This window comes from Pseudopodoces humilis, chromosome 7 (assembly GCF_049639895.1).
Source record: "Pseudopodoces humilis isolate 2021_Gansu_Grassland_sample_001 chromosome 7, ASM4963989v1, whole genome shotgun sequence".
Lineage (NCBI taxonomy): Eukaryota > Metazoa > Chordata > Aves > Passeriformes > Paridae > Pseudopodoces > Pseudopodoces humilis.
The window spans coordinates 15,410,096-15,437,461 of record NC_142206.1 but is presented as its reverse complement, the minus strand read 5'-3'; the positions used below and the strand labels follow the sequence as shown (position 1 = coordinate 15,437,461).

Sequence of the window (27,366 nt, the reverse complement as noted above, 5' to 3'; positions counted from 1 at the left end):
AGACTAATAAGGGAATGGTAGTGCTGTGTTGTAGTTAAGGTGTAGCTATGCTGCTTCCAGTGGATAATTACATCTTATTTATGAACTGCCAAACCTGACCAATTTTCTCACTGAGACCCCTTGGCAGATGTAGCCACATGCGTGCTACAGGCCAAGTATATTAACTCCTGCTGTACAATGGAATTACTCTGGGCCCTGTACTATTTTTTCTGATAAAAGGTGTTGATAAGTATTGATGCAAAAAGACAAACCTTCACTGTAGCTGAGCTGAGCCCAGGACCAGTCCTGTGCAGGACAACATTAACAGATGGCAAATCACAATGTGTCTCCTGAACTCTTACATCCTAGAAATGACCCTGCATCTTGTTCGGCACAATCTCCTTCCTGGTGTTCACTGCCCCCACATGCCTTCTGCTTCTGGGAAAAGATGGCCAAGCCCTGCTCAGGTGGGAGGCTGCTCAGGTGCCAACTCTTGGGGTCTTCTCTTGTCCTCAGCCTAATGAGTCTGAGCCACATAGCCAGGATATGAAAGCAGACAAAGCCTTGTGTAAAAAGACTACTGATAAAAAGGATGATTTTGAGGAGCAACCAAATTGCCATGTGGAGCCTCATCTTTATGGAAACCTATGAAATACACAAAAAATACTCTGTGATATGTAGCTCTCAAATTTTAGAAAAAAGACCAAAAAGACAAGCCCCAAAATCCTGTTAGCGTATTCTGGCAAGAGGCCATTTACAAGGCATTTGACCATTTAGCCTCAGTTAAGACCTCTTTGAAGGCACAGTATAGGTTTGCATTGCCTGGATTTTCTCTGAGTCCCCAGTCTCAGTTGTTGATGGAAGATATGGTAAATAATGCTGGACCCTTGAAAAACACAGATTAATTGTATGAAAATGTCACACAGGTCAAGGGGAATTGTGTTTCATCTTATTTACTGATAAAGGGCAGCATCACCACTGGAATTTGTATATCCTGTACTCTAACATGCTCACTTATTTGGCACTCCTTAATGGAAAACATGGAGCAATTTTATGCAGACAATGCTGTAATGGAAAATAATTGAAGACAGACATGGTTTGGGGTTTTGTTTTGTTGTTGTTTTTTTTTTTAACAATGCATGCCAGATCCTGAATGCAACAATCCTTTTTTTTTTCCCAGCGTAAATGCAGCCAGTGCTTGAACCACATATGAAACCACAGTTCTGAGGCTCTAACTTCACAGCCAGCTAAAAATGACCAAAACAACATCTGCTACAGTTAGAATTTGAAAGTGCTTTTTTACTTTGTGGAGTTCCTTTCTCTGCTGAAGTCACCCTCACTAGAGTTACTGTTTTGTACCTGGATTATCTGAGTAAACAGAAAACTCAATGGTTTTCTGAACTTCAGCAAAGGATTTGTGTGAAAATCATTCACACAAAAATGGGTGAAGTAACACGTGTGCTTGAATCTGTATTTAGTATCTGAAGCATTTCTTGTTATGTCTTCCACAATGCTGTAGCAGTTAAAGCTTCTTTTAAGTCAGTGTACACTTTGACATTCCCTTGCTTTTTATGGTTTTAAACATCATTGTTTACCTCTGCATAAGTGAAGCTGTCAACACAGCACTTCTAATATTAATGTGACATATATGTCTATTCTTGTTGCTCTTGTTGTTATTAATAGTAATCATAATATTTGAGTTATGGTAGTACCTCAAGGCCCAGCCCTCTTCTCACTAAGCTTTTATAATAAAATAAAGTAAAGGGAGGGTCCTTTCCTAGACAGATCAGTTGAAAATCATGGAGAGGGAGAACAGTGAGCTGGGGCAGGTCAAAAGAGATGAAGTAAAGGTGATGGTTACACATGTGTCAGAGGAATCAGAAATAATCAAGTTTAATTGATTTGGAAGGTCAAATACATTTCAGTGCTCTTGCACATGTTGGAGCATTAACTTATGGATATGGGAGTGGAATGGAAAGCAAATAGCAGAAAACGGATGCTGAGACATAATAAATTTTCTTGTACTAAGTCATTTATTGTCATGTTGCAAAAGGTGTCACATTGCAAAAAGTTACTGTCTTTTTCTTTATTGATAAAATATGAATATTTCCACAGTGAGGTCAGAAATCATGGAAAAGGTATAATATGAAAGGCTTTGCTGTTTGATCATTATGCCCTACTGCTGCTGAGCCTCTTTTTAGGTATGTAAAGAGTAATTCTATGGCCGTGTTTTAATTATTTGACCATTACTGATAGTGCTGTGAAACAAATATCTCTGCTGTTCATTGTCGCAAGGTTACAGGAATTGTGGGCAAGCAGGCATTAAGAAAACTTTAAGTATTCTACTTGCACTGCTATGTATTGGTGGAGTAGAAGACAGGAAATCCAACCTCCTAAATTACATATTAATAAAAAACAGCATAATTTTGAGCTGGTGAATATGAATATGGGTTGTTTTTTCCCCTTCAAAATCTGACTTGCACACACTTGCTGAAGGGGAAAATGCAGCTTTGTCGTGCCTAACTGGCACAGATCCAACGTGCTGATGACACAGTTTTAAATCCTGCATAAAGTCAAAGATGCAAATAATTAAAGATGGGCTATGTTAGAAGTTTTTAAAAATAGCTGTATGTGGAAATGGACCACAGTTTTCAGATGACTCAGGAGTGCTGCCTCCATCTGTCCGCCTTGCTGATATGATAATGGAGGCGATTAGTGAATTGCCAACATGGCAAGTAACAGCTTCCCTGGTGGCATTGGCTTTGATTGATTTTATGCAGCAGTGAGAGGCTCCATGTTTCATTCCCAGAGACTCCACGTCCCAGATCAGAGGTTATAGGGATGGGAGGGCAGAAGCAGTATGATGTCTTCATTACCCGGAGGAAAAAAGCCAATTATGCTGAACACTGAACTGCCCCAACTGCCATTGGCATCAGCTCCTGAGACATGGGGTTGCCAAGTGTCTTGGCCAATATCTGCTGTTCTGGAAACTGGAGCCATCAAGAAAAATGAAAAGGAAATAAATAAATAAATAAAGGAAGAAGATTAAAGGAATTATAGGACTGACGAAGGAAGACAATTCTAGGGTCTGGTTCTCCAGCTAGTATCAACTGCCTGTGAACAGCAAAGACTTCAACACTTTAACAAGATTATTTATGGACTGGACTCTAACAGGATAGCTTGGGAATACATCAGCTTGCTATTAAACAAATATACATGTGAATATTTGTATTTGTGTGTAGCCAAATTACCTGGGAGTGCATGGGATTATCCAAACATAGAGAATAGGAAATCCCTCTGCAGTTATCATGAGCTTATAGCTGTACACAGCAGTGTCTCTGTAGTGTCGAGGTGCGTTTCTGTGCTCATTAGGGGAAGGACAGCATCTCACTTCAGCTTTCCCTGCCAGCTCTTCCCACAGTGCCAAGCAATGGCTCTAGCCTACATATGTCAGCAGCTTTTTTCTCTCTGTCATTATTCAGCCCTTCTTAAGGTTTATGAGGACATATATGATGGTTGAAACCTGAAGGAAGTACGTGTTTTCAGAACCTGTGATATCCATATCCCTTCCACCAAGAAACAGTGAGCGTGAATCTGCCTGGTTGTCACTGAAATATCTTCCCATAACCGCCACTGAAAAGAGATTGTGCTCTCACCCCCTGAAAAGAAAGCATTAACACTTCGGAAGGTCTCTTTAGCAGTATGATAAGCTTAGTACATTTCAGGCCTGGAAGTTATTTACAGAATTTTTATGGGAAGCCAAGTACATCAATAAGCACATTGAAAGTATCTGCTGGGACAGTGGATTATAGGAAAACTGAGAGTGCCAAGCTTCAGAATTGTGAAAATATTTTGAACTGTGCAAACAATGAATGTGATGCCCTATTATGCAGTTTGAGTTGAGGCATCCATTTATATGAGCTCACTTTATAAGATATCATTTGATACCATATGGTGAAAATAACCAAGTAAATAAATTTCTTTTGTACAGGTGAAAGTACTCCTTTCTTTTCACAATCATGCTATCAGAACACATTTTATGTTGTTGTTTAAAATTTTAAAATAAAATTTAAAACAAAAGGGAAAAAAAATTGAAGACATTCAAGTGCAAAAGCTATCTTTCTAAATTGTCATTTTAACTTAGAAGGAAAATACTTCTTATCTTTCCAATTCAAATTTTCCCCCTTATTAAAAAGAAATTGAAATTAAATACCTCCTCCCCCATTTCTTTCGTTTTTCCTTTACCTTTCTTTCGATGTAAGGGAAAATGGAGTGGAGAATAAGCAGCTTTCTCAGTTTTTAGCCCCACCCCCCCCTTTCAAAATTCAGTCTTAGCTGATTGCTCTTTCTTTCTCTCCATGCTGAAAAGTGAAAGTGTGTTCTTTCAGCACCCAGCCCTGACTGGGAAGGGGGCTGGCTTCTCTGGGAGAGTTTTCTTCTTGACTCACCTGTAGCATGATCCAGCTGCTGTCTCCAGGGAGTCCGGTGCAGGAGAACTTGGGGGACAGACCGTGTCCCCCAGGAGAGACGCGTCAGGCTGAGCTCACCCTGACCCACCTCAGCCAGGACTGAAAGCGGCCAAGAGCGGGGTTAGAGCCAGGCAGCTCCTCAGGGATATCTCCAACCAGAGCAAGATGTTTCCCATCTCCTCTGCAAGTGGGGTGATATTGTGTATTTAAAGATCTGAAGTGCCTGGCGTCACAAGGAGAGCAGGAGCATCCAGACAAACCGGAGCTGGTTTTGTGGCTGGTGCTGTTTTCAAATTAGAAAAACAGTCAAGGGCTTTCGGATAAGATGTGCGTGTCAAAAGGCAATAAAGAAAACAACTGGTCTTAAAAGCTAATCGCCATGCACCATTGAGATTGGGACCAAAAAATGTTAGCTAATATTTTAAACGTGAGTGAAGGGTCAACAGATGAACCGTATTGTAAACATACATGTCAGCAGCAGGGCAGGGTTGAAGATAAAATTGGAACCATGTGCTTTTCCATTTCTCATAAGGCACAGAGGTCATGACCCCAATGGCTTAAAAGTCCCTCAACAGGGAAAAATATAATAATGTCATATGTCACGCAGGGAGATGCTGTGCTTATTAATTTTGTAAGGTACATACAATTGCTAAGAATAATGTTTTGCACTGTGAAGGAGAGAGTCTCTTTTAAGAACATCTGGTTTTTATCAAATAAAACTACTCTTGAATCAGGTCTTAACACAATACATGGAAATACAGTTAGAACTTACAATGAACTGCAACTAATCCCACAAACTGACGAATCAGCACAAATCAGTAAATATGATATTTAGAGCAAATGAATGCAGTCGTCTTATAAACCTTGGAACTGCCTCGTTACTGCCACTTATTCAGTCATTAAAGAGCTGTACCCAAGTTAGCATCCACCCTATTTCCACCCTAATACCTGAGGAAGCTACAAGCTTTTTCTTTCATTTTTCTTTCCCCATTGATAAATTCTACCCATTTCCTTCCATGGTGCACTTAGGTGGTCATTGTGCTGCATTTTAAGCTAGACAGGGAAGCACAGAGAAAGGATTGACCATTGTGCTCAACCCAACTCCCCTCAAAAAAGTCAAGGATGGCAAAGTGGTGCTCTGAAGGCAGAAGGCACCTGCATGGATTGGCTTATTGATGGCAATGACAGTGTGCTGCCACAAAGAGGGAAACCCTCATAGTGCCTACCCAGACCTTCAGCAACTTCTCATCCCAAGAAATGTAAATGTGTGGTGCAGAAATTGTTCAAGAGTGATACTTTCCTGGGATACAGATGTTCATGTGTCTTGCATCTTAAGGGGAAAAAAAAAAAAAAAAAAAAAAAAAAAAGTGTTTCTTTAGCATTTACTGTGCATCTGCTCTTATTAAGCAGTGTCCACCAGAGGAGTAAATACTGGATTGAGAGAAAAAGGTTCTGAGTTCTGATTTTTGCTTTGGGTAGGTTTCCATGTCTTGGTAGGAAAGTCTCTCTGTTGCTTTCTCCTAGCACTAAAATGAACATACCTGTTTCAAAGCATATCTCTGAATATAACTAGTTGCAGCTTCTCAGTTTCTTTGAAGATTCAGAAAGGAAATTTTTGTGTTAGTGTTACATCACAAAATGCAAGGCTCTTCCTGGCTTTTCCATTCCTTAGGGTACTGCAGTTCCAACCTCATTTCTTCCCAAAGCAGACTTCTCTCTCACTCTTCTATTTCCTATCATTGTTCCACTTGTATTTCTTGCCTGCCAGATAGCTGTCTGTTTTATCTCCCTTTATATGCATTTCAAAACTGAAGCTCTGAAATGTCTGGGATGAAAATTGCCCTCCAAGAGGCCAAAGTGAGGAAGGAACTGAATGTTCTACTTAATTCAGATGAATCCATGCTAAACCTGTTTTCAACTGTTTTCTCAAATGAAATTACCAAATGCTACCGAAGCAAAAAAGAACTTGTCTGTTGACTTTCTTCCCAGTTCCTATGCTCATGATCATGCAGGTCTTTTGTAGTAAATTGTGTTCAGGAGCATCAGGTTAGAAAGAGCCTCCTTCTGTCTTTGAGACTGATCTCCCACAGTTGCAACCATGAGACAGATACCCAATTCAGGAGTGCACAGATCTTTCATTCCTGCAATCACAGCACACAAAACACTACTTATTAGCCTTCAAAAATACATATTTATAGTGGAAAGTCAAAAGTCATGCTATAATGTGCCATAGGAGTATAACAGGAGAGATCAAGGGTATTGAAAAACAAGATTGTTTGCAAAATACAGCTCCCAGGTGGAAAAAAAAGCTGACTAATAAGCATTGCTTCTGAGGAAACAGGGAAACCCAGTAAAGTACCTGCCAGTATGACCTGAAGGAAAAATGTGTGCTGTTCCATTGAGTGCCAGTGGGATGTGCCAACTAGATGCTGAAGGGAATGTAATGCCTTGAAGCATGAGTGTGTCTGCATCTTATTGTAGTATCCAGTTGTTCAGCAGAGGGAGGAAAATATCAGAAACAAGGGCAGGCAGCAGGGTGATTAATTCTTCACAAGGCATGAAAGCTTGAAATTAATTTGGTATAACTGCACTACAGAGGTACAGTCCCCTTTCAAACTCCCTTGTAATGTACCAATACGCTGGATACCTACAGATCTGCTTCAGAGTCCACTTTCTGGGAATTTCTCTCTGTAAATTTATTATTGCCTTCCTTAATCCTCTCAAAATCCATCTGAAAGCCATTTAGGCAACCTGTCACCGTGAGCCTCATGTGTAAGCAGCTTACAGAATTTCACTCTTCAGACAGCTAGAAACCTTTTTCTATCTTTAACTGCATTTATTCATGACCAGTTTATTGCAATTTGATCTTATTCTCTATTGTCACAGTTATACAGGGTCATGGTATCTTTTCTTTGCCTTTCCTTTATGAGGCTGAACAAGTCAACTTCTCCTGTTTTCCTATCACAAGATACATTCTCTCTCCCTTAATAAATTCTGTGATCCTTATTTAAAACTTATTTTAATGCTGTGGTTGTCCATAAATATTTAGAAAAATAGTATCTGGGAATATAGCATGAACATTCAATAAGTTGTCTGTGTGCATGTGTTAAATCATAAATGATGCACTCTCACATGTATCTCTACACATGTATTTTGAAAGAAAAAAAGTATCAAGGTTCAGGCTCTTGCCAAACTCTTCCCCTTTTGCTTGGGTTCAAAAGACCACTTGGAGTCCTTCTCAGTTTAAGTTGCAAGATGGAAGAAGATGCAGCACAAAGACAATCAAAGCAGATCTAAATACAATAAAAAATAGCTACTTCCTCTCTTCTTCTGAGAATTGTGTAGCCTGACCTAGTTATGTTTTTAGAAAGTTATGTGCCCCTACATGAATGGCTACCAGCATAAAGAAACCCTAGAACCAGGCATGTTGTTGTCACTTTTCATACTCCAGTCATCTTAAGGGATTTCATAAATCATAAGGGTCTTGTTCATATTTAAAACATTGTCAAAAGCACTTAACTCTGTTACGCTATTCTAATTTTAATTTTCATTATTTAAGCCTCTTATAAATGCATATGGCTTAAATGCTCATATAGCTGTCAGTACTCCCCCCAATTTCATTACCTACAAATTCTTGATAGAAAGCTCTGCACTGAAACCGCTGTGTTGTGGAAGACTTAAAAGGGTATTTTGAATGACTTCTCCTGGGTCACATTGTTAAGGCAGTCAGCACTTACTTGAGGTACCAGCCTTGTATTTTCTTAAATATATCACTATATTCTGTTCTATACTTAGAGGCTATCCAAATTCTGGGCCTGATTCTGCAGTCACATCTGCACAAGCCTAGATGTGTAATTCTGCAGAGCATCTTTGACTCTAGCAGTGCCTTGAGCAAACAGCAGTTCTATAATCTTAAATAAATTTAATAGCCAAAAGAAGAGGCTAACCACAAATCAGTGATGGTGAAACATAAGCTTTGCCCACCTCACAGAAATAAGAGAGTTCTGTGTTCTCATACCCTACCCCAATCATACTTAGATCTGTTTGAAAGCCAAACCAAATTGTAAATTAATCCAAAACCAAACCGCAAATTGGCTTCTGGCACTTTAAATGCTTTTATTTAGGTGCCACCCAGCTATGGAGGCTCCACAAAACCAAACTGCTGTTATTATCATCCTTTATTCTACTTCTTTGACTGCTTCTGGCACCATCTAGGGCAATTTAAATCATAATTAACAGGGTGAAAGGCAATGAAATTTTGATTGAAAATGGTGTATTCCTGTGATCCCATAACTTTTCTTTCCTGTATACTGTGTCAAACTTTTTCATTATAAAGCAATTTTTTTCTTCTTGTAACTCACCATAGGCTTTTCCTTAGACCTCAGTCTTCACAAATTTATTATGCTCAATCCCATCCACAAAAGCTTTTATAATGAATATTGGGGAGAATAAGAATAGATATTTTGACTGGAGAAAAATTAGTCTGTCTTCATGGTTTTTTTTGGAAAGCTGTCATAAAAATGTCTGTCCTTTGAAAGTCCACATTTGTGTCTTTCATTGCTGCATTTAATCTGCTCCAGTTAAAGAACTACCAAAAGCCAGATTCTTGGAGATACTAGAAAGTTGTGTTGGTAACAGGGTTCCTGTAACAGGGAAGAAAAAGGGTGAGCACTGTAAGCTTCTTCAATTTCAGCTGAGATGCAAAGGTTTGGAATATTGTTTTTGAGAGCTATGATGTTTTAACCTTGGCATTGACCCCCTGTTGTTGCCTCCCTTTGAGGTCCAGGTCTGTAGGAACCATTGCCTAAGCCAAGGCAAATTAATATTGCTAGAAGCTCATCCTTGTTCCCAGGTTTGGACAACATGCTTATCTTCCTAAATGGAAAGGCACAGCCTCCAAAGGTTGTTGACTCTTGGCCTGGTGACTGTGGTGTGGCATGGTGGCTGAAATGGAGGCAGAGCAATGGTAAGTGTGATGCTGGAAACAAAGCAGCAGAATCCCATTCACTGCAGCAGGGCAACGGGTTCAAGCCAGAGGGATGGTAACTCATCTTGACTCTGGTATTTTGCTCTAAGTGTTGATCTCTGATCTTACCAGTCTAGACTCAATGTTGCTTTTTGGGAGGAGGGGGGAGGAGAAAAATCATATCTAGAGCATGATGCATCTCATCCTAAAGCAGACACGTAAAATAAATCGTGTGGACTACAACATACTTGCCTGTTTCTCTCTGCTGACTATAAAAAGCATCAGTATGACTGGCTCCAAAACACACATCTGTGTTGACACTTACAGAAAGATCATTTGCTGGAGAGGACTGAAATGGCATGGGAAAAAAAGAAAATCCACAGTGTTTGGGTGGAAATCCACCTTTTACCGGTGTTGTTACCTTGTGGACAACAATTCAGTACATATAGCAGTATTCTGCAATACTGCTCTGTGAGACCCAGGAGTGACTCAGAGATCAGGTTTCTTGTGGTTCCTGACCCCTCCATTTGCAATCTCCCCTGTGCTGGTAAAGCAGGAGGGATGGGAAGGAGAAAGGTATTGAATTGATCTTACTGCTTCCTCCTCTGTTTCTAACTTTCTGCTTTCATTTAACCCTTTTCTTAGTGTTGTGTTTCCCCATTTCCAAATATTTAGAATTTAACATTGCAACTTCCAATGAAGAGTGCCATTCCCTCCCTCACTTCTAAATAAAATAATGAAAACGTTTTAATTAATTTGATTAATAATTATAATGGATAGCTGAAAGGTTGTAGTAGAATATCTATTTAGATATTCACTTCCAACAGTTTTTAACTATTTATGCTTTTAGGTATCATGGTTTTACAGTGGCAGACTTCTGTACAAAATGAAAATAATGCTTTTTACATTTCCAGTTCAGTTTTGCTCAAGCTTTCCAAAAGGCTACAATTTTTTTTCTGTGTGGGATGGAAAGTTGATAGTGGTTTACCATCCCCAGGGCTTTAGAAGATATCAGGATGTTTCACTGGTGTAATGCCTGTAGATACAGAGGCAGCTCATTCTCTAGCTGTTATTGTCAATTTCTGACTTTCTGCTTCACAAGAAGTGCTTGCCATAGCACTAACAGGTGCTATCAGCCGTTTACTTTCTGATGTCTCTTTATGTGAAGCATCTCCAATTAATTATTAATAATAATAATAATAATAATAATAATAATAATAATAATAATAATAGATAACTTTTACTTTTCTTATGGCAAATAGGGAGGAAGATGCCTGTTGTTCTATCTGCTCAGCACAGCCTGATTTGGGGGCATATTTCCAGGTCCAGCATGCTTAAGGCCTGTGCACAACATTTGGACTGCTAAAATATGCTCTGAATTTAGAGAGATAATATCTGCAAAAGAAGGCTAACATTAAAAAAAAAAAATTGTAAGTTAATAAATTCATTTAAATTTAAATTTATTATTTAATAAATAATAAATGTATTTAAATTTTACCATGCATAGGGAAGTATCATTTGCAACAGAATTTTTTCTTGCCCTGTGCCTTTTGAAACGCTACCTGTATTCCTACTGCTGAATGCCTGGGCTTCTTTGCTAGTAAGCACAGGGGTTATTTTCTGGGTTTCATTTTCAAACCATAATGAAACTGAAAAAGCAACAAGGGCAGGATATAAGTGCAAATTATGAAGGCCATAAAATACTCCCAGTAGACAGAACTCTATGGCAGAACTTGCAGGTCACATCACTTGGTAAATACTTAGCACTACTACTACAAAACAAACACTGGGATTAATCACAAGAAAAATCTGCAGGTTGAAAACCTTGAATGAGCAACTGTAGAAGGATTTTCAAAACTGCTTCAGTCTGTTGATGTATCTCACCATAAAATCTTTCCATATTCATATTTATTTTTTGGCTGAAGAAGTTAAACAGTGGTCTGGCTGCTAGTACAAAGTGTTCTGTCTCCCTTCCCCTCCTGCCTTCCTGTACTGCCGTGACTCCAAAGTGAGGGGAGGAGTCCAGAGCCTGAGCAGAATCAAATGCAGGTGGGGATTGAGTGCTAACCAGCCAAGACAAACAGCGCTCCTGCTGTCTTCTTTTTCTTTTTTTTATTTTTTTTTTCCCCCCTTCCCCTGAGTTGTCCTACATTTGAAGCTCTCAGCCTGTTTGCAGCTGCTGGTGTGTGCTGCGATACCGATTGCTGTAGTGCTGCATCTCCCTCTTGCAGGCAAACACACGCTCTTGCTTCTTCTACATTCTCTCCTCCCCCTCCACAAACCTCTTTTCCCTAATGGTTCGGCTTTGAAAGAAAAAAAAAAAAAAAATAATGCAGAGAATAATAGATCTGTGCAAATAGCCCAGTAACACAGCCAGGAGAAACTTGGCCAGCTTTCAGCTTTGTTACAGACTCAAAGCTCAGTCCAGGTGTGTGGAAAATTTTGTGACTGTTCTCCAGGCTGCTCAGCAAAACTGGGTCCTCTCACACTCAGCCTGGAGCTGGTTCCTGGGTTCACATGGCAATGTGAGGAAAATCCAGGTCCCATGTTGTTTGTGGGTCAAAATCTCAAACCGAAACAAGGGACACCCAGCCCTCAACCCACAAACCCAACCACAACAGATTTACACAAAGGCTGTGTCCCTCAGTGCTGAGATAGTTAAATACCCCTGTAAGCATCAACTTTTAATTACAACAATCTGATTATTGATTTTTTTTTTGGTCATAAAATCATACTGAAATTTTGTACCTGAAGTACAGTTAATGTCTCTTACATCATCCATAGACATATGGTGAAAATGTTAAACTGCAGCAGAAGAAACTAAAACTAATCTCACCTTCTGTTGTCTAATTTGTTCCTTTAGGCAGCATTTTGCCACATGATCTTTCTCTTGGGCCCAGCTCTGCCCCTACAGGTCTGTCTTTCTGGTTATTGAGTTTAACCACACATTGAAGAAAGTAGTTTCACTGGGTCCCAACAGCAGTGGACACAGAAGTACAGCTCCCAGCAAGGGGTGTGTGTGTGTGTGTGCATGTATCAAATTCAACCCTGCAGTCACTTTTATGGGTTCTAACATAAATACCAGATATTTAGTAGTCTGCCAGATATTCTCTAAGCCACCACAAGGTGACTACTCTTGGAGAGACTTGCCATGCCTTATTACAAAAGATGGTTCCTCTCCATCTCTTTGTTACCTCCCTGAATTTAAATCGCATGCCATAAATTTTGAAAATCCGAAATCGATCCTGGCACTTTCCTTGTTTCAGTGGCACAGGATGGAAGTAGAGTCATTCGGGCATGATCTGTGAGTGGTGCCTCCCATCTGACATCCTGCCCACCCATCCTCTCCCTGCTCCTGCTCAGAGGAGCTCTGCATAGCTCCCTGCCAGCTCACTGTGGTATCTCAGCCACTCCCCAAACAAGATTAAGTGAATCTGAGGATCACCTTAGAGAAACAGAAGGCATTATCAGGCTGTGTTTTTTAAACTCTGATCCTCAAAAAGCCTCACAGGCTTCCTTGTCATCAGCTAGATAAAAGAAGCCTTCTGCTATCATAATGTACTTGTTGAGAGGTGATAGAGGATTTAACGTCTGTGGGTGCAGAGGAAAGCTTTTGCCAGCACTGAATCAACACCCAGCTTTCATGCCAGCAAGAAAATGCTATCCCATAGCCAGCACCCACAATCTGCTCAACATTTCTTGCTAGAACTCAGATGCCAGCTGCCTTTTGGGCTGCAGGCAATTACAGAATATGGTTGTTCCTCCCCTTTTTCTTCTGGCTCCATAGCAATTTATAGATTAAAATCTGTATCTTTAATATTTCTCTCCATGAAAAGCTGTTCAATGCACAGCCAGTCATTTTCTGCATTATTAGAGGTATCCAGAGGCTTTAAAAGTACCCAAGGTGGAGCACAGGGTGAATGCCCAGCCTGAAAGTGCAGCAGTTGCAATACATGTGTGGCAGTGTCCTTACATGAAGAGAAGGGTCTTGCTGCCTTCTAGTAAGTGACAAGAACAGTCCTTTTAAAAATAATTCAGGAATGTCTAGTAATAGCCTAATACACTGCAAGAATTGCAACACTAACTGGCAAAACATCAAAGAAATAAATTACTGCTAACTGAGAGCTAATGATCATTTGTAAACTCTTTCTGTTGCTTTTGACACTCTGAGTGGAACGTTGGGATGGGCAGTCCAGTGTATAGTGACACTGAGACATAAACTTCCCAGCAAGACGTGCTACCAGTACCCATAACTGGGTTTTTTTTCTTGTCATATCCTGGGATATCCTTGTCATATCCTTGTCAGGCTTTATTATAGTGAAGATCCTCTTTCCTGCTTCATAATTGACTGCAGTGGGACTGCAAATGCTCTAGAGGGAAAGTCAATTAAATGAGCAATGGAAACTAAGGATATTAAGAATTTTTTAATTAAGAATGTTTGCTTTCTGCTTTTAACAAAAATCTACTGTCAATTTGAGCACTAAATTACTTGATATTGGTTGGTTTTTAAAAATTAATGGTTCTAGTACCATGTAAGTCTTGCTGGTTGGCTTGGTGCTTTAGCTCAGAGCAGGAATGCACTTTTGGAGCAATCATGTGACAATCCCCATTTATTAGTGATTTTTTTTTGTTGTTGTTGAGAGCAGTTTTGAAACCTGGGAGAGTTATGAATGAAATCAAACTGTGCATATATGCTACAGGAGTACACTCAGCACACTCCTAAGTGGCATTCCTTCCCTGGGTCTGAGTCTGGGTCTGGGTGTGGAACAAACCCAGCTCCAGAGGGACATGGGGATGATGGTGGCTCTGCCTCACCAGCAGCTCTCCTGCAGAGATCTTCACCTGCACTGCCTCACTTGCTGAGGCAGAGACAACCCCAGGCTCTCAAATTCAGGAAGCTCACTCGGAAGGGTAAGAGAGAGAGGGTGAGCATATCTGTGTCTTGTTTTGTCAGGTCATTGACCACACTGGGCATCTAAACCAGTTCCACTTCTGGGTAGGATGAGTCCAGGCCTTGGTGCCATCATTCCTCGGGTCCCTATTTGCCCTGAGACATGAGAGAGGATGGATTGATCAGAAAGGAAATCCATCCAGCTGACAGTCCTGCTTGCAGCAGGAGCAGCGTGGAACAGAGCAAGCCTACAGTGAAATGTTTGAACTACACTTGAATTCATTAGAATGTTTTTCATGAGGTTCTGGAAAAGCAGCTGTTAAATGACCTCTGCTAAAATTCTGATGTAAAAAAATAATTTTTCTTATTAGAAAAATTTATTTTCTTATTCAGAAAATAAATTGTTCTGAGTAGAACACATGTATCGTGGAATACAGTGGACATCCTTGCAGTTTGCCATTTGTGGCTTCACATCAGATTACAGCTCAGTTATTTCACATGAAATATAATGCCTTAATTGTAAAACAGTTCTTTTAACCTTTAAAAGATGGAGGCTTTGTGCACACACTTCTGCATCTGCTCAGTATTTTTATGAATGCATGATATAGGAAGGGTTAAAGTGCATTTGGCCACTTCAGTGAACCTGGTATAAGAGCAAAACACAAGAAGGGAAAGGGTGCCTCAGCCTTTGGCCAGATGAGTTTATACAATATTTGGGGTCTGGTGGAAGCAGGCATTTTCTCTAGCGCTCACTGTCAATTGTATTTTAATGTAACTTTCCATCCAAAGTTGTTCTGATGTGATAAATAAATAAATAAATAACCCCTTTGCACAGCATTTTTCTGCTGCTCTGGGAATGATTATGTCCTCTGTGCAGTGCAGCAGCAATGACAGCCATCTGTGCCATGCTGGTGAACTCCTCCTGGTATCTTTGTCGGAAACATGAACAGAGTAGCTATGAAGCAGTGAGTTGCATTCAAGTTGCTGGAGGCTCAGCAAGTGATTTAATGGTCACAGCTGTTTGTTTGCAGACAGGATTTGGACAAGTGGAAGTATACTGACCTGTGATGTGAGACCTACTCCAAGCTCTGCAAGTTCTTCCTGTGTGACCTTGGGCAAATCACTTCTCTGCTTTTTCTCCCTCCTTTATCTGTCTTGTCTATTTAGTCTCTCAGGAAGCTGTAGAGAAGCAGAGACTGTATCTTACTCTCTGTTTGTACAGTGCCTAACATAACAGGGCCCCAGACTTCCTGAGGTCCCAAAGATGCTGTTGCAATGCAAGTTGTAAATGTTAAAGAGGTGTAAGAATCTGGCCCCGTGCACCATCATCACCATCTGTTTTCCTATGACAAATTAGTAGTAGGAAAGCACACAGCTGAATGATTAGAGCTGTGACCATTCCCAGGTCCTGCTCCTGGCTTTGGCACCACAATGCTTTGTAACAAGAGATGTTTAAAAATTTTCCAGCAAAATTTTCCTCTTGTTTTTTCTTCCTTAGAGAGTGTCAAATTAGTTAAAACTGAAAATAAGGAGAAAAAAACAAAAAACCCAAGAGCATGCCAGTTTTGACAAAGGTTTACGGGGAAGATGATTCAGATGATCCCAGATTGGAATTCCTGGAAAAACAGAAAGCAAGTGGCCTCCTTTTCCCACCTCTTCTAGAAGAGCCAGTACAGTTCTCATGTGGTGGTGGAGGCTGTGGTTGAAATCTCTGCTCCAGCAAAAGTTTTGCATAAAGACAAGCTTATTCCACTGGGTAATGTCATGATGACTGGGACCGTCACCTGGGGTGCCAAAAGGCTGGTTCTTTGTTGGGACTGCACAGAACACAGATGGGGATCTGGCTTACTCACTTCTTAATAACTTCCTCACCAGTGGACTCTGCTGTCCCAGGGAGGAGGGGGTTGAGATTCTCACTGTGGCATTACATTCACAAATTTGCAAGGTTTTGAGGTTGTTCTCAGGAGGAAGGAAAACAGAAAAAATATTTTATGTCCTGAAACAGGAAAGCCATTTGCTGCCCAGCTCCTTCTGAAAGCAGTGTAATTTTGTACTGTCTTTGTGTGTCCTCTAAAAAGTGGGTACTCTGTTGCTTTTAAATAACTCCTGTAACATCTTTTGTGATGTTTAACCAGTAATCACTTCTCCTTTGGGGCTGGTACTTCCTCTGATCTGACTGGAAGTGTGGAAAGGCAGCTGTATGAAGGTGCTTTGTGCCCTGGAGCTGGGGGCATCACTCAGAGAAGCCATCAGGCATCTTCTTCCAACCTCAGCTGCAGCAGCAGCCATGGAGCTGTTTGCTCCACAGATAATAATTGGAATTTGGTTGTGCTTCCTCCACACAGCACTTCCCTGTAGTGATATAATCAGCTGTGCCAACTTTCTGCACTTCCCAGGACTCTCACGGAGAAAGGGAATCCCCCAGCTGGACAGGGAATACCAGCAGCAAGCAAGTATACACTGCTGCTCGACAATTTAATTCTGTCAGAATGGAATATTCTGAAATACTACGGATTTGATTATTTTTATATTTTAAAGTATACCCTGCTATAAGTCAAATTGTTCTTGGCTTCTTTTTAGTAATTCCCCATTATTTATTGGAAATTATGTCATCCAAAGGGCTGAAACAAATTGATCATGGGAAGTCACATTTAGTCATAAAACTACTGCGTTTAAGCTTTCTAATGGCATACCAGGTGGGGCAATGACTGGTGATGGTAATTGTTGTGTTGATCAAACCACTGAATTACTAAATTATTTCTATGCTTTTATTCCATTATTTTTGGAAGAGGTTTCTTTGACAAGCAGGTGTTTCTTTTCAAGATCATAATCAGTGCGGAAACATAGGGTGGCTTGGAGCTGTCACATTTCCACCAAAAGTATTTCATTACCACTATGTTTATGTCTATGTCCACTTAATGAGATTTCTATAGATCACGAGACCCACTTAGTATGTCCTTAACCCCATAATGATAGGAAATGGTGCTCTTGACTGCCAGACTGATTTCCCTCATGAGGGTCATAACGTTAAAATTTCCTTTCCAAAACCAAGAGCCATATGTTGCCACATGGAACTGCCGTCGGTTGCTTGAATGAGTCAGTGCCCTGAATTTTATGACAGCTGGAATGGCTACTATGGTTGAAATGAAACTTTTCAACTTCAGGGGTTGGAGTCACAAAGGAGGTTAGTGTCTGGACTTATGTGGAGAGTGCCGGTGCAGAACTGAGCTCATTTCCTAGCTCAGATCTGGCATTTCTTCAGGAGCTGAAGGAAGAGGATTTCGCATCTGTTCCTTCTTGCCTAGAGGAAAGCATTCTTATTAACTGTATTTCTTCACTGAAAGGGCTGTCAAGAGTTGGAACATGCTGCCAAGGGAAGTGGTGGAGTCACCATCCCTGGAAATGTTCAAGAAATGATTGGATGTGAGTGCCATAGTTTGGTTGATACAGTGATGTTCAATCAAGAGTTAGATTTAATGATCTTGAGGGCCTTGGTCCAAATTTAGATTCAATGATCTTGAGGGCCTTTTCCAAACTTTATGATTCTCTGAAAAGACTCAAAACCTTGAGCTGCAATAATGCCAAAGTAATTTTGTTCACTGAATCTTGTAAGACACAGTTTAATAAAATCTGTCACTACTGCCAATATTTGCAAAGAGAGAAAAGAAAAAAATGTATTCATGGAAGAGATTTATCTCCCTTTATTTGCATTACTATCAAACTGAGATATTCCAGGATGAGGCAAAGATGGGGGAGTTGTTTGTTTTGGGGTTTGAATTTTTTATTTTTATCTCTCCAGGCTCAGGCAATTTTGTGAGCCTTCAGGTGTAACTCCAGGAAGAAACAGGTGAAATGAAAAGTAAATTGTCAAGTAATGTAGAAATAGCAGAGTACTGTTTTCCAGCCCCAAAGCAGGAGTCTTGAGAGACAGATAAACAGGAATGAAATCCTCCAAAATAAGTCATAGTACTTGTCTGTTGTGGTGTAATTGTTGTTATATATTCATATGAGGTGTAGAAAAGCATTTAGTATGTTTTTGACCTTAAAAGAATTAATGATGCAGATCCCCATTTCCCAGTAATTAATTGCAACTCCTTCTGCTCTGGAATGTTTGTAATGCTTAACTGACATTCCAAGAAAGAAGGAGAAGCTTAGCACAAATTCTGACTGAAGAAAAGTAAATTTTACCCAAGGGTTTACTTGGCTTTTGGTTTGTGACGTGTAATGATACAGATTTGGTAATGGTTTATTGCATAAAGATGGTGCAGTACTGACACAGTCTATTTGACTTCAGAAACTCAATTCACTTGTATTGATTGCCTGACTGTCAAAAAAAAAACCCCAAAACTTCAAAAGAGAACCAGGTTTTGTTTAATCCCTGTAAATACATAACCTTTAGACTTTTCCTCCATGACTAGACTTTTAGCTTTTAAAGCCCACTGTTAATATTATATTTCTTCATATATTTCAGGCCATTGGAGGTTTTTTTTTCCTCTTCCCCTCTTCTACTCCCAGTCTCTCTCACAGTCTAACATTCAAAGTATCTACAATACCAAAAATAAATATACTGTTGTGTTGTGCATGTCGTAGCTCTTACTCTGAGGGCCATGAACTCAGTAATGTGTTTCTCTTCTAACATAAAAAGATGGAAAAAGGTAAGAACTTGTATCATCTCTGAGATGAGCTTTGTGGAGCCATGCCAGTGCTCTGCTAAACAGAAGCCTATAATGCAAAAATGTATTCCTGCAGGTAATTTTGTGATTAGGGGGAAGACCAGAGATTGATTGATTATAGGTCTGACTTAAAATTCATTGAAGTCAAAGGAGAGATCTTCAATGATTTTAATAAATGCTCTTTCTTTAAGTATGAATTGGTGACAAGCCAAATTTGGGCTTGAACTCTCTCAGAATTTGGGAATCTGTTGCGATATGATGTAGTTAAGAGCCATGAGTAACATATGGCTCTAGAGCCCTAAATTCAAGAAATCACTGTGTCATTCAGCTCTAAAGTCTGCTTTAGAGTCTCTGTTGTAAAGACCTGTGGTATTTTACAGGGCTAAGTCCTAATTTTACAGTAGGAATTTGAAGGCTGCGTCACAATCAATTTCTTTCAGATGATAAAGGGATAGAAACTCAAACTGCCAGTAGGTTAGGTTTTTTGGGTGATAATGATGTGACTTGTCTGTGTGAATGGCCAAGTATTGTAAATAAGGCACATAAAATGGCCTGTTCAAACTATGATGCTTTACTCTGTAAGTAGTCACACAGAATTTCAAAGCTTCACTTACTGTTCCAGTGATGATTTTCCATGTGAACTATAGTAGCCAATGTGTCTGGAAACACGATCTTGTAAAAGGAACAGAGGTTACTTCAAGGTAATCTCCATTTTAAAACAAGTTCCACCACGCAAGAAGTTGCATAGCTTGTGCTGTAAGTCATAACATCAACCTTTTTTTAGTTAAATTTGGGGTTACTGAGGGCACAGCTTTACACTCTCGAATGCTGGGTCATTCAGAAGTAGGTTATTCTCCAATTTGGTCTTGGCAAATCATTCAATCTTGTTTATACAACTTTTCCAGTAATCTAGACAATTTATGTAGCACTGCCCCAAAGGTGCTGAATTCTGTCAGTATCAGAACAAATTCATAATGTACCAAGTACAATCCACCGCATGTTTACCTGATGTATGAATCTTTCAGTGTCCTCAAAAGTGTGGAAACAAAATCATTTCCTAAAAGCATGCACTGTGCAACATTTGGAAGTGTAGAATTGTTAATATATATTTAACATATGTAATACTTATTAATGTATATAAAATTAAGACATGCAACATCTCTGGGTGTTTTTGTTAAGAATTTGAGTATGTGGGACAAGAAGTGTTTCTTAGATTTGAAAAGTAAGGCTTTATGGGACAAGCCTCCATAACTTATTTGCTAGTTTGTAAAGTTTGGAAGGATGAAATTTGTTCTGCATTTCAAAAACATCATGTTTGGGTTTTTTAATAGCTATTTCATCTGTGGAGCTTTCTCAATTAATTAAGTTTAACTATTGGTGTTTTTTAGAACACCAATAGTATAAGGTATAGAAAAAAAGGTATAGAAAAGGATACATTTTGTAATTTTTTTAAGTAAAATAGATATTTCTTAAAACATTAAATACTTGCATGTGGACACAAATATTTGTTGAAATGTGCTTTTAAAGTCCAATACTTATTCACTGTAATGTATTAAATCCAGTCTTTCTTATGGAATATATTGTCCTGAGACACAAGTATAGATGATTTTAAAGACTGTACTTAACCTGTCAAAAAGCACAAGCCATGAAGAAGATGGTGAAATCTTCTTCAGAGCTTCAAATCTTTTGCAACTGAGCTTTCAGGTTATTAGAGAGTACCTGTGCCATTTCCTATTAAAATCAAATTCGTTATGAAGAACCCATAAGTGATTCTTTCATGCTTTCATTTCCCTTACTAATAGCCATCACAAACTGGATAAACTAATGATGAAAATTTTGTTTTTCTTTCTGCATCTTATTGTCAGTAACATAAAGCAGTTCCACGGTAAGGAGAAAAAAAAAAGAAAAGTGAATACAGCTGTAATTGTAAACATTTGTAACATGAGTTATAGACATGGGATGCCAGAATTTGTAATCTTTAAAGAGTATGTTTTTATAGTCCAGAACTTAATATTGCAAAACTGAGTAGTAGCATAGAAACTCATATGACTTCTCTTCCACAATGTTAAAAGCATACTCAGCCTATCCACTTCCAAAGCAAAACAGAGTAACTTCTTGTAAAGCTTGATACCTTTTCTGAAATGTTCTTATTTTGTTGAATTGTGAGGACACAGGTTATTGCTGTTACACCATTTACTCAGTGGATATAATGTTTTGGAAATAGCATTTTGTTCTCACTTGGGTAGAACCATATTAATTATTGTTCTTAATATTAAGACTTGTTTAGGCCATTACCATCAAAGTTTCCATTATTGCAACATTTTTTATTTGATGATACATGCAATAATTTCACCCTGTCTTAACTCACTGAGGTATCTGTTGCTGTTTCCAAGTTCCCAAGCCCTCAGCTCTGAGATTTCGTCATTCTCTTTGCATCCTTTTAACACTTTTTCTATCATATTGAGTGTATGGCCCTTAGATTAATTTTAAAGATCTTTCATGATCCTTCCTGTCTGTCACTTTGTTGGCTCATGGCTTACATCAGCTTGTATGACCGGCCTCCTAGAGAAGCGCATTTTTACTTCATCCCACACACAATAATATACATATATATACACAAACATATATCTGTGTATCTGCTCAGAATGGGTCTCTGTAAATACCTGAAAGGTTTTCTGCTTCTTCAGATCCTTCTGTAAAACTCATGCCAGGATAAAGAACCCATCATGCTGCCTATTTTGTCCTGTCTGTCCCCCATTTGTTGTCACTCTATACTACTTGGTCTAGAAGACACCTGGACCAGGGTCTTTCTTTTCCCTTATTCCCTTTCCCCTTTTAGTATGGAGTCTAACATGCATTAAATCCTAATCAGATTCCTCTTTCCTGAACCTGTGATAATGAATACATAATCCCAGTGATTATAATGGTTGCTGTTGCTCATGCGTGTGGTGTAGGTGTGTGAAGGACTCCTCCAGTGTACATTCACACCGTGTTTTCACACAGCACTTTTCCCATCGCTTCTTCAGCTGCTCCAGGTTTACTGTTGTTGGGAACAGGCTTGCCAAAATAAGAGGTCATTGCAGTCACAAGAAACTGAGTTCAAAAGAGAGCTAGGTTAGACATTGACACATAGTCATACTTGTGAAATTAACTTTTAAGAAAGTATTTGAAATCTAAAGTATTTGTCACTGACAGCATCTTGTAGATATTAACTTATGATTAAGAAGGGGTTTTCCTCTATGTCTTTTAACTAAGATGAAAGTAAATGTAGCTTTGGTTTGAGCTGTCATGTGGAACCAGAACAACTTCTGAACCCGCTCTTTGTCCTTTAGAAATTATATACCTTGTTGTATGTTGCTTAATGTATGTACTCACTGCAAAGTTTTCTTCCTCTGTGGGGTTTTCAATTATTAGTTTTAATTTCCTACTCTAAGTGTGGGGCTACAATTTAATTTCCATTTACTTCACTTGTAGCTGTATTAGACCCTATGAAATGGTCAGTCACGGGTGCTTTGATTAAAGGAAAAATAAGTTTTACTGTCAGGCGAGTTGAAAATCTAAGTGGAAGGGGCAGCATGCTCGGGCTTGTACGAGGTTGTTTTCTTCTGTATGGTTTAAGGAAAAGATTGGCTGGAGGCTATTACTTATCTGACTAACTCCACAATGTCTAGCCATTAGCTATATGAGCAGGGAACTTACAGTGTTATTTCCCACTCTTGTATTTAGTTAACGCAAAAATTTACAAAGTGGCTTGTTCACGACATATAAGTGTGTTGAAGGCAGAGTTTGGTGTGAAATACATGAGCATTGCTTGTGGTCTACAAGCCTCAGGACTCAGCCCCTGTATCTGTCACCTCTCTGCTCCTGGAGTTGCAGTATTTTCTGACTCTCTTGTCCCTGTTCCTATGATTAAACAGGAATCTGTTTGCTGATGGATTTCTACAGCTGTAAAATGAAGCAGGACACATCTCCAGAGAAGTGAACAGCACGTCATAAATAAAGAACAGTTTATACACAACCTCTCCAGCAGCTGATGAACCTATCAGGCACAGGAGGGCTTTCAGAATAGGAAACTTCTGTGAAGGACAGAAGCTAGTCTGGGATCAGTGATTTATCATTCCATGTTGTGTAAAAACAGCAGCATGTTGACACATCTGCAGAGCCCGATATACAAAGCTGTTGAACAATTTTTCCCAGAAAACCTAAGAATAAGAAAATATTGATCTCTAGTTGAGTTCTGCTTGCCTCTGACTCATATCTAGGTAAGCAAGGAATCTGCTGGCCCAAGAGATGCCACAGGAGGGAGGTCTGGTCAGAAGCCAGGACCCTGGGCTGCGTGTGGAAACAAAAGCAATCTTCCCCGCCCTCAAGAAATGTTTGTCAGCTGCATAGTGTCTGATCTGCTTGTTGGAGCAGCATAAAGGGATAGGGACATTAATCCTCTCCAAACTTCTTTACAGAAGTTGTGAACAGGAAGCTGCTATCAGCAGCAGTACAAACTGATGCATTCCTTTGGCTCCAGCTGAACATGAGCCAGCAACGTGCACTCGCAGCCCAAAAAGCCAGTTGTATCCTGGGCTGCATGCAAAGCTGTGTGGGCAGCAGGGCAAGGGAAGGGATTCTGCTTCTCTGCTCCTCTGCCCATCTGCTGAGACTCCCCTGGAGCACTGCATCCAGTTCTGGGGTCCTCAGCCCTGAAAGATCACCAACCTCCTGGAGCAGCTGCGGAGGAGGCCACCAAGATGAATAAAGGGATGGAGCACCTCTCCTGTGATGAAAGGCTGAGAGAGTTGGGATTTCTCAACCTGAGAAAGATAAGGCTTCAGGGTGACCTAATTGTGGCCTTCCAGTACCTGAAGGGAGCCTACAAGACAGAGAGGGACTATTTACAAGGACATGTAGTGACAAGATAAGGGGGAATGGCTTCAAACTGAGAGTAAGTTTAGATCAGATATTAGGGAGAAATTGTTTACTGTGAGATACTGGCACAGGTAGCCCAGAGAAATTGTGGATGCCCCATCCCTGGAAGTGTTCAAGGCCAGGCAGCAAGTCTGGTGTAGTGGAAGGTTCTCTGCCCAAGGCAAGGGATTGGAACTGAATGACCTTTAATGTCTCTACCAACACAAACCATTCTATGATTCTGTGATCAGTGCCAAAGGTCCTTGTTACTCTCACTATCTCTGTGGAGAAAGGTCTGTGTGCATCAGATGCCCAAAAAAAGCCCTTGAAGTTGTATGTGGCTGTTCCTTAAAGCCATGAATTTTTTTCTGAAAATTTTTTGGATGGTTTTTTTTAATGAGTTGGGAAACTTAAAAGAAAAATAAGGCATATAAAAATTATTAGTAATTTTGAAGAAAATTAAAGTAAAAGCTTTTCAAAAAGGGGTATGTGAATTCTCAGATATTTTTTAAAGGAAGAATGTGTGAAGTTTCTTCATTATGTGGTAGATAGTTTTGTCTATGAGATCCTATCTCAGCCTGCCTATTTTTTCCTTAAATCACTAATCCACAGTAGTAACTGATTAATTTGATTAGGATTGGTGAGAGGTATATTGTCCACTCTACCACATGAGGAATGCTGAAGTTTACCTCATACCTGGTTTTAACCATGTAGAAGAGCAAACTTCTGTCCTTGAGATAAAGAGCAGACAGGATCCGAACATTTTCTTTTTTCACCTCACCAGAGAGACGGAGTAACACACACAGTAAATTTCAATTTTAGACAGTGAGACAGTGCAACCTGGCAGAGGCACGGTAAAATGATGAAGATCATTGGATAAACAGCTTATGCTTATTATTGGCTGCACATCCATTTAAACTGGAAATTTCCCCTTTTCCCCCGGCTAACTGTAGTTTTCCTGATTGTTTGTTTTGGCGCTTTTTTTTCCCTCTTCTGGTATGTCTTAAAGAGAAAAGAAACCTGATGTAACAGAGTGGCCTAGCATAGCAGGATCCAGATTAGCAGCATGGGTACCTTGGAGATTAGGTATGTATTTTTTCCCTTGGAAAAATGTCTAAAGCAGCATAGGAACAGATTCAGGGATTGTTATTGAAAGGATTAAGTCCAGCTCGTTTCTAGAACAAACTTGAACAAAGACCAATCTATTTAGTTCATCTTTCATAAAAAGATTAAGCAGCCTGCTTTATTCTGCATTACAGTAGTCACACATTAAAAAATTCTTTCCAAAGCAAAGGCACCTTTTTTATTCTATTAAAAAAAAAATTGAAAAATTTGTAAGCAGGAATGGACAGGAACTGCTACGTTCCTGGGCTAATCCAGTGTGAACACGTTGCTCTGCAGTTTGAAAGCAGTTGGCAACTTTTTGGCAGGAATATTATTTATTTAATTAATTAGTGTGAAAAGAACAGTTTGGCTTGTTTTTCCGCTCTCTTCACAATCAAGAGCTTTTCCCTGCTGGATGCTCCATCACTTCTTACATACCACTTTTGCAACCCACTTTAAGCTAATGCACGATGTCTTTCCTTCAGTTTTGTGAACCAAGTTAAATCATGAGTAAACTAACTCTCTCTGACTGTCAGATGCTCTAGCAGATCCCATGGTTTTATTGCTAAGCCATTAAGAGACTTCTTTTTTTTTTTTTCACTCAAACCTTCCCTGGACTGGGTTCTGGCCAGAGGCAGTTTCCCCAGCTCATAAGTTTCATACTTTGCGTGGAAGAGAACCTTCAAATAAGCACTGGCCCTCCCCTCTGGGCCCCGCAGTCCATCAGTTTTGAGCACAACAGCGTGATCAGCAGAGATTGTCAGCTGCACTGGGACACTCCATCAATTTAATGTGGAGACAGAAGCCCCTTTGGGGGTACCTGGTGGTGGTGTGGGGGAGAATTAGAGACCAGATTTCTATTGGACTCGATCATCTTAGAGGTCATCTTCCAACACAAATGGTTCTATGATTCTATGAAACCTAGGGAAAAAAAAGTGTAGTGAATGTATTCCTACAGGGAGGGTCTTTTCTTGAAGAGTTATCTCATTCCTAATGGGCACCAGAAGCAGAGGGGAGCACTCAGAGGGTAGGCACAGCAAGCAGAAGGAAATCATTATGTTGGATTTTTTTTCTTATCAGTTCTGCAACTTAAAACTACCCTGAAGAGACGTGTTTCGACAGAGCTCTTCACACTTCCAAACAAAAGAGCTTTTCTCTCTTCCTCCCCACCCCGCCCTCCCCCTAGTTTGGATGTACGGCTGGAGAAAAATGATTGCCGGCATTGTCTGGCAACAACAACCGCAGAGTCTTCTGGAAACGTGTTGGGTCAGGTTCATGAGCGCGCACAGAAAGAGAGAGAGAAAGGGGAAAAAAATTCTCACTGGCCAGATAAATAACTCCCTTTTGGAAGATGCTTCACCAGTGTTCCTGCTGTTCTGTAGCAGCGTCAGCCAAGATCCTGCTATGTCAGTTGTTTAGTCATTGGTACTGGGAGAGGTGATATGCTAACAAAAATATGCAGTAACAAGCATTTAAAATGTGATGTTTTATTAGTTTTTAAGTAAATACAGGGAGATGCTAATGACTAATTTCTGCTCTTAATGTAATTCATGTTGTGAACATGAAAATGAGCAGAGGAATAATTTCTCAGAGTCTGGATCCTTTCTGATCTGACCCTGTGCATGTTTGCATTTAAACAAAAGAAACTAAATTTCTGCTTATGCATGGCTGAAAAGAAAATATCTATAGTCTTGTCTGGGTAATGTGACAAAAGGGTTTAAGGTAACCTGAGGAAATAATTTGAGTATAAAATGGGGAGCTGATTAGAGCAGTAAAATAATCAGATGTTAAGGGGAGCGAATACAGGAGAACGTAACGGCTAAAAGCCCGGGAGTGGGAATCAGGCCAGCTGGGGTTCTGCTTCCATTCAAGCATGCTGTGCAACTCTGAGTAAGTCAATAAACCTTGCAGTGCTTCAGCTCGACCATCTGTAGAATGGAAATAATAAAAATATTATTCCCTGTCTCCCCAAACTGCAGTGAGGCATTGAGATGAGTATTGAGTCAGAGTGCTGTGAGTTGAGAAAAGACAGATTTAAACTTTCCCAAAGTTCAGAACTTTGCATCCCCTACATTTCTATTTGGGAGGCTCAACTCCATTTCTGCAATTGTAAATCTGTTCTGCCAGCTCTGTAGCTGGTTGGAGTCTGTTTGCTTTGTGTGAAGATGCATTTGTGTCCATAACAGTGTCACTGTGAGTGAGAGAGGTGTGTAAACACTTGGGGAGCTGTGGCAACAGGAAAAACGTGCACAGTTAGGGATGAAAAATGGAACAGAAACCATGGGACTAGTAGTTAAATTCTTTACATATTTCAGAGCTCTCTCTCAAACAATCCGCTCAAGATCCAAATCTCATGAGCCCATGCTGTATACTTTTAATTACTAC

The 27,366-nt window shown here is 39.8% G+C and overlaps 1 protein-coding gene across 5 annotated transcripts in view; it reads left to right on the top strand.

Annotated features, from left to right (window-relative positions):
• Positions 1-27,366, top strand: part of KCNQ1 (potassium voltage-gated channel subfamily Q member 1) — a 331,796-nt gene that overhangs the window by 279,428 nt on the left and 25,002 nt on the right. Inside the window, exon 18 of one of the 5 annotated variants that reach the window (XM_088058082.1) lies at positions 1,160-1,257. The exons of the other annotated variants lie outside the window; for them this stretch is intronic. Within the exon in view, the coding sequence (XP_087914208.1) occupies positions 1,160-1,192 (33 nt within the window). The 3' untranslated portion in view covers positions 1,193-1,257. Of the gene's footprint in view, positions 1-1,159; positions 1,258-27,366 lie in introns of those variants that run through there. 5 annotated transcript variants of the gene reach the window in all.